The sequence below is a fragment of the Dermacentor andersoni genome, chromosome 1 (assembly GCF_023375885.2).
Source record: "Dermacentor andersoni chromosome 1, qqDerAnde1_hic_scaffold, whole genome shotgun sequence".
Classification (NCBI taxonomy): domain Eukaryota; kingdom Metazoa; phylum Arthropoda; class Arachnida; order Ixodida; family Ixodidae; genus Dermacentor; species Dermacentor andersoni.
In genome coordinates, this window is record NC_092814.1 from 127477392 (window position 1) to 127490900 (window position 13509).

The 13509-nt window shown below is 39.6% G+C and overlaps 1 protein-coding gene across 1 annotated transcript in view; it reads left to right on the forward strand.

Moving 5' to 3' along the window:
• Window positions 1-13509, forward strand: part of LOC126545854 (5-oxoprolinase) — a 160841-nt gene that overhangs the window by 53088 nt on the left and 94244 nt on the right. Inside the window, exons 18-19 of the mRNA XM_050193858.3 lie at window positions 4963-5026; window positions 8441-8541. Of these exons, the coding sequence (XP_050049815.2) occupies window positions 4963-5026; window positions 8441-8541 (165 nt within the window). The remainder of the gene's footprint in view (window positions 1-4962; window positions 5027-8440; window positions 8542-13509) is intronic.

The following is a 13509-nucleotide window of genomic DNA, read 5'->3' on the forward strand; positions in this document are numbered from 1 at the left end:
TGGACTCCCTGTATACAGTCATACCACACACAATTTTTATTCTGTGTATGTCGATGACATACAGATAGGTTTTAAATCATGTAACATTGTGATCTGCGAACGACAGGTACAGCTTACATTAAACAAATTATCTAAATGGGTGGATGCAAATGGCTTTAAAATAAATTGCCACAAAAGTATGTGTGTACTCTTTTCAAACAAAAGAGGCATAACACTAGCACCAAAACTCACCATCAATCGAGAGGAACTATCTGTGAGCAGTGAACACAAATTCCTGGGAATAATTCTAGACTCTAAGCTTACTTTCATCCCCCAACTTAAATATCTGAAGGCAAAATGTTTGAAGACGATGAATATTAAAGAAATTCTGTCTCGCACAATGTGGGGTAGTGATCGAAAATGTCTCCTGAACTTGTACAGGAGCCTTGTCTGTTCTTGTCTTGACTATGGTGCTAGAATCTATCATTCTGCAATGCCGAGTGTGCTAAAAATCCTAGACCCTGAGCACCACCTAGGTATCCTCCTAGTGACCAGTGCTTTCAGAACAAGCCCTGTAGAAAGTTTCTATGTAGAATCAAACGAGTGGTCACTCCGTCTACAGAGGTCATATTCCAGCTTCACATATTATATGAAAGTAAACTTGAATTCTGAACATCCTTGTTTCACAACTGTAAATGATGTGTTCTGTGCCATACTATTTAATAATTGGCCTACAGCCAGGGAGCCCTTCTCACTTCGTGTAAGGAATCTTAGTGAAGAAATGTGTGTCCCACTTGTAGAACACCATCTAATGCTTCCAGCGAAGCTGTCACCGCCGTGGCAGTGGCAGCTCGTGGAATGTGACATGTTGTTTATTGAAGTCAGTAAGCATGCTCCTGAGATGCACATTCGCATGCACTTCCTTCAACTTTGGTCGAAGTACTGCTACCCGGAGTTTTACAGTGATGCATCTAAGTCGCAAGCCGGCGTTTCTTATGCAGCAGTCGATCCGTCCTTTTCGGACTCTGGCATTCTGCATATGCAAACAAGTATTTTGACGGCTGAGGCCTATGCAGTATTATCGGCTGTGAAACACATAAAACATTTAAAACTAGGCAAGTCAATTATATACACCGACTCTCTGAGCGTTGTTAAGGCATTAGTATTGCTAAAAAGAGCACAAAAATTCTGTAATTAATAATCTTTATGCACTCTTGTGTGCTGTTTATGCATGCAATCAATGGGTAATTATATGCTGGGTGCCAGGGCACAGAGGCATCGAGGGTAATGTGCTCGCTGACGAAATCACCACATCCACAGCAAGAAAAGATTTAAACTCTTCCATAGCTGTCCCCGCCATAGATTTTAGACCTTTCATTCGCAAAAAATTAAGAGACTATTGGCAATGCTTGTGGGACTCCCAAACCTCGTAAGCACCTCCCCATCTATAATAAAATTACGAGAAACTGATGTCGCGTTCTGTCAACTAAGAGGCACACATACATCTGTATGCACAACTTCTTGCTGACTGGTGATGAACCTCCTACATGTAATAGATGTGGTAAAAGACTGATGGTCATCCACGTCCTTGTGGTGTGTAGGGAAACAGAATGCGAGAGGAAAAAGCACTTTCCCTTGGTATATTGGCACCATATCCCATTACATCCAGCACAATTTCTCGGCACTAACCTATTATTTGACACCAAATCAGTTTTAAATTATTTAAATGACATTTTTACATTGCGCATTATCCGACCAAATGTTACGTAATACAGCTTCTTACCAGAGGCTGCTGCTGCATTCGTTACATTTAGCATAGCATGTGTCTCCAGGCCCTTGCATTCAAGGGCCCTGTTGAGGCATCAGTGCTGCATTCACTACACGTTCTGTTACATCATCCATGCGTAACAAGACAGTGCCATAGTGCACATTTCTGGTCATTGTCATTGTTTTAATAATTATATATTAGGCAATTTAGAGCGACTGATTTAAGGCCTATTTACAGCCATGCCACATCCACCATTCGAAGTACATTTCTCAATTTCACGAACAATTCATTGAAAACCCATCACCATGTGTATGGTGCTCTTTGGCAATATCTGGCCCTTGCGCATAAAACCCCATACATCAATCAATCTGTATGATGACAACATTGTCTTCTGATTTTTCTTTCAGGTTACTCATCCCTTAAGGTGTTTTCTCATTGTTGCGCAGTCACTGTGGTCTCTTCCATCACAGTTCAGCTGGCAGTTGCCTCTGTGCAGTAATACCTCTCATGAAGAAGTCTGCTGGATTTTCATTACTCTGCAGATATTTCCTATGTTCTTCTTGCAACATACTTCTTATTTCACTGATTCTGTTGTCAGTGAAAGCTTCTCGCTTCTGCTTTGTGATCCAATGAAATACTATCGTTAAATCAGTCCAAAACTTCACTTGAGTGACTCATTTTGTCATCTCCAACTCTTGATTTAAGAATTTCCACATTCTTGCTGAATGCATTGATCCCAGAAGTTCTAACCTTGCCAGGCTAGTAGTTCTAATTGGAGCTACATTTGTCTTTTCCAATAGCAATTGTACTAATTTTGTTCCATCCTCGTGGGATAGTACCAAGTATGCCACTGTTCCGTATTCTACCATTCCTTATGCCAGCTGACTGGCATCTGAGAATATATAGATGCTTATGTTTGCGGGCATCCTTAAACGTTCCACATATGACCTCAGCATTAAGCTTTTTGGTTGTTAGTGGTCCCTCTATTATGTTCTTCCATTTAGCATTTTCTGTTTCCTCAATTGGGTCTTCCAATAAAACATATGCTTTCCATAATAGTTCTTGGCGATTTTGGTGACAGTTGTGACTGGCGCTATAAATCCTATTGCATTAAATATCTAAGCACTTGCTTGTGGTACTGAGTGCTAGGTGTATCTGTCATCCATATCTTCACTTGGTACTGTCATCAGATGTGTCCCATATCATTTCAATTTGTATAGAGTCTTCAGGTTGCATAAAGCAGACGGAACAACCACAAAAAGAAGGACAAGACCACACACAGAACGAGAACTACCTACAAAGGTTTATACACTTTTATACGCTTGAACAAAGCCACCACGCATGCACAAATAATTATGTCTTAAGAGGTAAATTAAATAATTACCTCCTAATTAAATAATTACCTCTTACAAGGTAATTATTTGTGCATGCATGGTGGCTTTGTGTGATCGTATAAAACTGTGCCCTGGAAAAATAAACCTGTTGGTAGTTTGCGCTCTGCATGCCGTCCTGTCCTTCTTATGTGTGTGTGGTTGTTCCATCTGCACTGGGCTTGTAGAGCCTTGTTGTTGTTCAAATCTCTTCCATAATTGTTGTTGGCGATTTTGGTGACAGTTGTGACTGGCGCTATAAATCCTATTACGGTAAGGGTCCCTCACCAGGCAGCATACCAAATTTTGGTTATACGCTGAAAGTTGTTACATGCCCTCTAGGGAGTGCTCTGCCTCAACAATTTTTCAAATTGGTTCATTAATAGTCGAGATAAAAATATTACAGTGCCGCGAACCCATGATTTCAGAAGGTGAGAGCCATCGCCAAGAGAGATACTCTCTACGCTTGCCCCGTCTAGCCTCCGCAAGGGAAATTCCTTCCCTGCGTTCTCCCATACCAGAGCTTGAGGATTGCGTGATGCATACGTCATGAGCCCTGCCTTCTTTCTTTTTCCTTGCTTTTTTGCTGCATGGTGCACTTCTGCTGATGGTGTCATGCACGAGCTGTTGTGCTTGTCTCGTTTTGCGCAGTGCACAATTTTGCGTGCTGTGCACGAGAACATTTGACTAGCGGTATAAGTCATTAGCAGTATAAGTCAAACTATGCCATTTTCCACCATGTTCCAGCGCGTGATCATGCTCTGTGATCCACTTGTTCTGCCTCAGTATTCGTGTAGCACCGAATTATACCGCTAGCTATGTGTCTTTGCGCACAGTGCGCAAAATCGTGCATTGCGTGAAACCGGCCAATCACAACAACTCGTGCGCAGCGCCAAAAGAAAGAAAAAAGAGAGAGAGAGAGAGAAAAATTTAGAAAAAAAAATGAAGGCGGGGCCCGTGACGTATGCATCACGCGATCCTTGAGGTCCGGTATGGGAGAACGCAGGGAAGGAATTTCACTTGCGTAGGCTAGACGGGCCGAGTGGAGATAGTGTCTCGCTATGCAGTGGAGCTTGCCTCCTGAAATTATAGGTTCGCGGCACTGAAATACTAGGCACTGAAATAATTTCTATCTCGGCTATTAATGAGCCGATGTGAAAACTTTTTGCGGCAGAACGCTCCCTAGAGGACACATAACAACTTTTAGCGTATAACCAAAATTTGCTATGGGGCCTGGTGAGCAGCCCTTTAAGATGAGCAGGCACGTTGTTTGAGGAATCCAAGATTGCACTTGTCTAGTGTATGCTATTGTGAATGTCAATAGATGCCTATTCTAAGTTCGTTTTTCTGTTTGTTGAGTGTCTTTCTTGCCGCAGGAATTGCGATTTACTGGAACATTGTGCTTTGTGATAGCTTAAGAAACGTCTGCATTCTTAAGAGCTCATATTACATGGTGAAAGAATTATTTACTGGAACATTGTGCTTTGTGATAGCTTAAGAAACGTCTGCATTCTTAAGAGCTCATATTACATGGTGAAAGGGTTATAAAGGATTTAATGTTCCTACGTGTGCTGCATTATTGCTGCATTAAGGCCACAATTTTGGATGCGTAAATTCAGACATGGTGCATTTACATTGTTTGTTAGTTTAATTAATGTGGGAAATATTGTGCAATGAATGTTTTGAATCTGCATTCAATTTTGTCTGTGCTGGAAGTTTTTGTAATTCCCGACAATTTCATAAACTTCTACTGTTCACCTTTTCTACATTGTTTCTAGTAGCTTTGGTAGTGTTGTCATCAGTACAGTCATAACAGGAGCAATTGGGATTTTCTTTTTCTCAAAGCACAATTGTTGTGGAGCCTGCATGCTGTGCTGAAGTTCTGAAACATGGAGACATAAGCATTGAGGTAACTTTTATTTCCAGATACTTCTTTTTCTTATTAACATAAGTACTCTAATATTTTAGAAGAAAAACTAAAAAGGTGCTCTGGGAAGGCTTAACTAAACTGGTTTGTAACATGTTTGGTAATCATTATGTATTGACTTGCTTTACTTCTGCGTATTACTTACCTTGAGGATTGGAAGTAAACTGTGCTTACCACTTTATTTTAGGAATGCTCATTGTGCTCACAAACACATGCACACATGCAAGCACCAGATTTTGTTCGTAGATTGAAAATTTTCCAGAGAGGTTTTGCTACACATGCAGCATGCTGACCAAACCAGATGTATTAACCTGACTGTTTGTGTGCTTTTGCAGCTTTGTTTTATGTGTATTCTTAACTCAAAATCTTCTTCTAAGTACTGACAGATTGTGCTAGTGTTCATTTCATAGGCATTTGAGGCAAGCTCAATAAAAACATTTTCGTACTCATTAAGAGCTTAAAGGACACTGAAATTTCTAAAAGAAGATTTTTGAAAAAAAAAAGAAAAAGAAACTCACCAACTCAGAGGCAGGCAACATTAAAAATGACATGGAGCTTCAGTTTCCTGAGACTTGCTTTTTCTTTTTCAACATTTTTTTTATCAGATAGTGCAGAATTTGCACTTCAGCTGATTTGGATTAAAAATTCTAGAATGAAAGCAGGGGTGAAGACTCAGCAAGGTCTTTTGGTGTGCCCACTTTCTGACTAGGCTGCTATAACAGTGCCTTAAGCATTGGCACAACCTTGGGAGTGTGCATTGTTTTGAATTTTGTGTTGTGCTGTAATGCTGAGTGCAATTGTATTTTCCCCCCACAGTTGAGTTACTTTTATTTGTTAGGGTTTTACTGATGTGCAGAAAACATATTATGAGAATTGCTTACCATTGTGTGGAGTTTTAACTGAAACAATAGTGTGCAGTTGATTTTCATTGAGTTTAGTGCATAGTAGCAGATGTTGCTTGCCCTGACAGTCATTGTGCCAAAAGCCTAAAAAAAATGCAGAGAAAAAGGAACCTCAAGCTTGCTGCTAAGGCATAAAGGCTCCACATTTATGGAGAAACTGCTCTTCTTGTGCATAACATGGGCATCATATTGGCAAACATCAACCTCGGCATCTTTCCCATTAAACTTGTTAACCTGTTCTATCATCGAGAAATAAAAACCCTTGACAAAGCACATACAGTAGGCTAATTCCGTTAATTCGACCTTGTTTAGTTCGATTTGTCGGTTAATTTGATTCCAAACAAAGGCCCCGTTTGGCGCTCGTACATTTCTATGAGCCCAAACTTCCGATATTTCGATCTCAATATTGGCTTTCGCCGGATAATTCAAACTTGACTTGTCAGCTTCGCTGCACTACAGCCGGGTTATGCAGCTATATTGCATATAATATCAGCATATCAAGAAGGGGGAGGGTTCCACTGGTCTCCGGTCACAGTACAAGCACCTGGATGCCTAATGAGCATACTGGCAACCATTCAGCGTTCTTTCTGACGTTACTATGTTGATTTGAGCTTTCGTTTCACGCGCCATGTGTGTCTCATATATGAGACCATTAACGGGGCCTAGTACGTACTCGCTCCTTAATTATATGCATGTGCACGGGCCGTGCACCGAGAAGCAGAGAAAAACCATTTGCATATTGGGAAAGCTAGCGCAAAGGAAGGCGGTAACATGAAAAAAAAAAGTCTGGTTGGGGGGGGGGCATTTAAAGCCAACAAAAAAGCAGCAGCTTATATAATCCTCTTAAGGCCTGCAGGTAAACTTAGGCCTCTCAGTGCTCATAGTATGACTGGAGACGGCATATGTTTGTGTGTAAATAAAGGAACACATGCTATGTCCACTAACAGTGCCACCTTTCCTCGCCTGGTATGCTTCACCGCACGACACAACTGTATTTACGGCAAAGCTAAATTTAAAGTTCAGTAAAACGAGTTCTTATGCGAGTTGGTCACTTATTGCAGGCATAACAGCAGCGCTTTTGGCACAATGACTGTCAGGGCAAGCAACATCTGCTACTGTGCACTGAACTCAATGAAAATCAACTGCACACTATTGTTTCACTTAAAACTCCACACAATGGGAAGCAATTCTAATAATATGTTTTACATACAGCAGTAAAACTTTGTGGGTTGTTGGAGTGGCACACATTATTTGTCGCCGAACGCGAATGCACGACGCAGCCTTTATATTCAACTTCTTTTCATAAAATAAAATCAGTTGTGTGCAGCGATTGTCCGTTTCTGTCAGTGTTCCTTTCTTTTGTGCGTGTTTTTTGGCGCTGCTGTTATGCCTGCACTAAATTTAAAGACAAACACTGACAAGTGAATCAATGGCGTGTTTCGGTGTTTTTTCTGCCTTTTGTTTAATTCTACTTGCTGGATAATTCAACTGGTTTCGCCGGTCCTGTCAGGATCGAATTAACTTTAGTAGACTGTTTATTGAATGTTTCAGGTTTTCTAATTCTTAAATTTATCACTAAAATAAAATATTTTTTTTTGTTCATGCTGCTTAAGTGCTATTCTAAAAGTCTCATGTTTTTTTTTAATTTTCAAGAGTATCATATATGCATTGCTTCCATTCAAGACCCCAATAATTAAGCTTTGAGGTATCATAGTATGTGTCGTGTTGCAGGTAATGTGCATTTAAGTAAAGTGATAACACAAAAAAGATCTGAAAATAAGCTTATTTCCTCTGGTATAATTTATATATATTTTTTGCAATAGTTATAGGTTGTTGGAACAGCATTCATGAGGTTTTACTTTTCCACTTAAATGCCACTTGACTTTTCTGTTCCGTTGTACTTCTACAACAAAGGATCATACTTTATTTATTTATTTATTTATTTATTTATTTATACAATAATGCGGACAATAAGTCCAAGCAGGGTGAGCAAAATACAAAAGATTATATACACTGAAGAACAAGATGAAACAAGTGTGTAACACATTTTTCACACAAATCGTTTGGTCATAAGGTAGACGATTAAGAAAAATTTTAACTTGATTGCAATACAACTATAATTAATACATGAAATATCAAGATTATTTACACAAATGGTATACAGCTCACGGACGGTGGGGGTATGCTTTAGTTAGTTTATTCCAGTCAGCTATTGTTTGTGAAAAAAAAAAAAAAAGAGTACCGAAAAGTGTCAGTCCTTGCGAAAGTTGGTGCTAGAGAATGAGGGTAGTGGTGTCGAGTGGATCTGCTTATCAAGGGGGATATGTATTTTGCGGTGTCTAAGGCTAGCCTATGATTAATTAAGTTTGAAAGAAACTCTGTAGAAAACAGTAGTTTTGCATCTTACTCCAGAATCGGCACAATTTTGAGTTGTGCTTTCTAAAGATGTGATGCATTCTTAAGAATCAGTACTAATATTTTGCAAATTCCCCAGGTTAGCAAGTCCAATGAAGAAAAAATAGGACTGGAGTTGGATGCAGTACGGCTTTCTCTTTTCTCTCATCGCTTCATGAGCATTGCTGAACAGATGGGAAAGTGAGTGCACTTTATGTATTGTGTGTCCCTTATGGTTTTAGCATTAATTAAAATAGTAAGTTACTCTCACTTGGGTTTGATAAGTCTTAGTTGTTTTCACAATGAAATGAAAGCTTTGTAGTAAGAATTTTACTAAATTTAGTGAAGCCAAGAGCTGTCAACAAGCTTTGTGGAGGAGCTCCTCTAGCACTTTCGATGCTCTGATTTTCAGTAAAATTAGAAAACTGTACCGGCGATGCTGGCTAAGTGGGTATGGCATTCCGCTCCTGAGCAAGAAGTCATGGATTTGATTCCCTGGCCGTAGCGGCTGCATTCTGGTGCAGTTAAGTGCAAGAATGCTTTTGTACTGACTCTTAGGTGCACATTAACTTTTTCCTTACTGGGCTATAGGAAATTAATCAATTTGACTATATTAGCTTTTTCACATGCTTCATAACGCTGGCTTCAGAATGATTCTTCAAACACTTTCATGCACTGTGTGAACCAAACACTACATTTTTATCATCTGGTAGATTTATCAATACTCGGCACATTTGAGGGTCTTGGAAAATAAATATTCATAGGAGGTACTGTTGAAATTGGCCTCCACTACTTGTTGCACTTGCCAAATCAAAGAATGCAAAATGTGCACTTTGGTGTACTTGACTGCAGAATTTTTAAATGAGAGCAGTGTTGAAGACTTGGTGGAGTCTATCATAGTGCCCAATTTTACACTCCAACACCTACACTTATACAATGATGCCTAAAACTTTCTGGCATACTGTATTTTTTGGTGTACAACTCGCACCACTCTAAAAACAGCCACTTTTGCAGAAAAGTTAATATATGTTGAACCTTTGTATAAGATGCATGTGTTTCACACATTGTGGGCTCACACGCATATATCTTCGTCGAGAAATGCCATACTTGCCCGATTCTGATGCGCTCGGCTACTACACACCACTGATCTACCAGAGATTTTGGCCACCCAAGAAAAATATCTCGCACTGTTTTCTGTATGCACAATGGGTATATGAAAAACGACGACAATGCCTACAACAGCGCGCACACAGGGACACGAGGCAGCCACTATTAAAAATGAGCTAGGGGCGATGTCGGGTGGTCATCTCACACTCCAAACATTTGCTTGCACTCTCATTATCTCTCATGCTGGGTCGATGCCATGCTTTCATCAGTGTTTGTCAGCACGGCAAGGCAGGAGCGCAAATTGAACATCACATGCACAGTGACGTGGGAGCTAAAACAAACGTTTGGAAAGTGAGATGCTTGCGTGATCTCACATTATCACCAAGATGATGAAGAAAGGGCAAAAATCGTGCCACGTTTCGATGCGTACAGCCTATTTCGCATCGTCTGCGCATGCATAGGTGCGTTAAATGTAAACTTGCACGCGTTGGCAAGCATGCATGCTCTGAGTGCTGCCGTGCAACACCTGCCACCTTCAATAAATTCTATATATAAGTCACACTGTTATACAAGGTGCACCGCCGAAAATTTTAGTAGTATGTAAACCGTGTCTTATACACTGGAAAATATGGTACCCTGGAGTGCACATTTTGATTTTTATGTTCCTGTTCCACTTATTGAGTATAAGATTCCAGTTTTTCCTGCAGCGGATTACTTTTATTCATTATTGTTTCAACACTGTGTGGACAATGTATTATGATAAATGCTTCCAGTCATGTGTTTTCACTTTGACAAGACTTGGCGCTCTTTGGCCAAAGATTCCCTTGTGACATTAAAACCCAGCAATCATCACTTTGACAAGAGCATGCATTTGACCTTAGTCTGACCTTTCACAGAAGCTTGGCTAGTGATATGATGTCTTACTGCTTTAATACAGCCTGTGCATGTGACCTTATTCTTCACTAGGAATCCCAGGCATAGCATATAGAGGTCCCAGTGATAGTTCAAGGTGTTGCACAGCTAGGTCTGCTTGCTTTCAGAGAAAAGCTGATAGAGAACTTTCAATCGAGTATGTGTATGGTACTGAATGTTCCCCACACTGAAAGTAATTTATTCTAAAGCCTAAAAGAATGCAGGAAGAAAGGAACCGAAAACTTTATATGAGGAGTCAAAACAAATTCTACCAGTGCAATAAGTGATGTGTGCCATTTACAAAGCAATAGCTTTCTCTTGGAGGAAAGCCTAATATTGGCTATCAATCTCAATGAAATGTACCATGAATTGTTTTATTGTGATAGCAATTATATGGACATTCCAAGCGAATTTTCGCCGTCACCATGGGGCTCCGCATATTTTTAGGTATATGTATGCTATTTGCTTATCTATGCCGTTAATGCAGGTTGTATTGCTCTACTATTCAATCACTAAAGTTTCTCATACCAGGTCTTATGTTCCTGACTAAATTATTCCCCCAGAATTTTGAGAATGGTAACCCACAAACAGATGTCATGAATCACAGCATTCACAGTGCATGCCTTTTATCTTAAATCTTCTAGACTATTAAACATTAAAAGTGCAAAACAATATCAGTGCTGAAATGTGAAAGTGATGTATAGTCAACAGTAAACATTTACGGGATACGGCTTCCCCTGCAAATGTGAACTGCTGCGCTATTAAGGCGTGGCACTTCTAATTTAATGAATTACTGTGTAGGTGGCGAAGGTTACTACATGCTGGAACATTTAATTCGAGGTTGTGTGACCATGCTTCTCCAGAATTCAGCTTCTTGGCTGATCCTGTATCCTGTAAACTTTTGCTTTTAACGGTAATTTTACTGGTGCAACTGCTTATGGGCAGTGTAGTGGTGCCTGTGCGATGTAATTACAGTGTATTACACTGTAATGTCATTACACAGTGTGTTAAAGCTTTTAAGGGTGCCAAAAATGTTGGTGCATCTGCATATGTCGTGGCCGCATTAGTTTAACCCACATATAGTTAAACCACCAACTGAGAAGTTCAAGCGCAATGCTAAACCTTGCTGTCACAGTCAGCGCTTTACCCTTCAGGCGAAACTGCCAATTTTTTAGCCCATTCTAATGTTGGTGAAAATGTTGAATACTTATGTTCTTTAAAGTCTTAGTACTTTCAAGCAAAATCACAAATTATTCATTTTGTTCGCACATTTTGGGGTCTTTGAAAGTTCATACAAAAACTCTCATATACTTATTGAAGAATTATCTTTGCTTTGTTTGCATTTTAAACACCAGTGGTTAACCTAGGTATTTGAGGTTTGAGGTGTAGCAATATATGTTGAGAGTAATATTCATAAAAGAATAGGACAACACACAAGACGATAGAAAATGAGTACCTTTCTGGAAGTAAGGAAAGAGTCTTCTCAAACTGTTAAACATTAAAAGTGCAAAACAACATCAGTGCTGTAACCTGAAAGTGATGTTATTTTACTGGCATGACTCTTTTTCAGGCAGCGTAGTCACGCCTATGCTATGTCATTACAGGCCCTACACAGCGTGTTAAAGCTTTTAAGGGTGCCAGAAATGTTGCTGTACCCACGTATGTCATGGCTGCATTAGTCAAACCCACATATAATTAGAACACCATCCGATAAGTTCAAGCGCAACGCTAAACCTAGGTGGTCAAGATTAATCAGGAGCTATTCACTTTGGCATCTTACAAAGCCCCTGCTGTGCTTCTGGACATTAAACTTCATGAATCGAGAATGACTGTCTCTTCCATTCCTTCAGCTTTAAAGTGCCAAGAGTTCCATAGGTATACAAACACACAGCTCTGATTATGTGGAAAGTTGCTTTGAAACATTTAGCAAAGGCCACCTACCTTTCATCTCTGGTCTAATAGTTTGTTTTAATCTTTTGGTCCGGGTGATAGAGTGGTCGAAATATACAAGGTGATAATTTTTAAGTTTTACTTAATTAAAAAAATAACTTGTGGCAGATCGCATAATTCTATTGAGCTGGAATATTCAAAGAGGTGGATATTGCTTGCACGAGAAATCAAAACACAACACTAATTTAAAAGATTTAACTAATTAACTTCTTAATCACTGGCATATATTGCAATTTATGCATTGTAGCCGGTTAGTTTGCAAGGCATATCCACTAGGAACAAATTTTGCGGATGGCACGAATTTCAAGATATGCACCATCGAACTTGCTGTAAAAATGCACTGTTGTTTTGCTTACTTTTTAACAAAGTGCTCTGTTATGCAATGAAGTACAAAAGTAACTAGAACACCCATGTATTTCGTTGCGCACTTTCGCAATGAATATCTCGAAACTGGTGTCACCCTGAAAATTCATTCTAAGTCGGTATGCCTTGCAAACTCACCAGCTTCAGTGAGTAAATTGTAGTAAGTGATGTAAAGTAATTAATTACTGGATTAATTAGTGCATATTCGTTAATTTGCTGGATATGTGTTTCGATTTCTCTTGCAAGTAATGTCCACCTCTGAATATTCCAGTTCAAGGAATGGAATTGTGATAGAGTGTGTAAGTGCGACTGAACAAGGACGTAGAAAGAAACGGATATACAGAGACAGCGCCACTTTTAACTATAGATTTTATTTTCGCACACATCGATAAATATATGCTGTACGAGCGGAAACAAATGTGACAGGGAAAAAGAACATTCAGTGGTGCATGTTGATGAACCGTACGCGTGTCCAAGGCATGGTCTAAACATACACTGCAATAGTTACAACGATTCACAACGATTAAAGTTACAACATACATTCTTCTGCACGAAAGCGGAATGGCATAGTTATCGTTATGAGTGCAGGTTACAAATTGTTTGTGATGTTGTGTAGAACATGCATTCCTTTTGTTAATCTCTGAATTAACCTGTTTGCATAGCTTCTGTAGATGCCCAGGGGCAGAGAAAACCACATCCACCCCCGACTTTGCTGCTATTATTCTGAGATTTTGTGAAATACAATGAATGTATGGTACCACAGTAACTTTCTTTTCTCTAGCAGTGGTACTGCTCCCCTTCTATGTGTTTTTACAGTTCCTTCTCTAGCCCTCCACG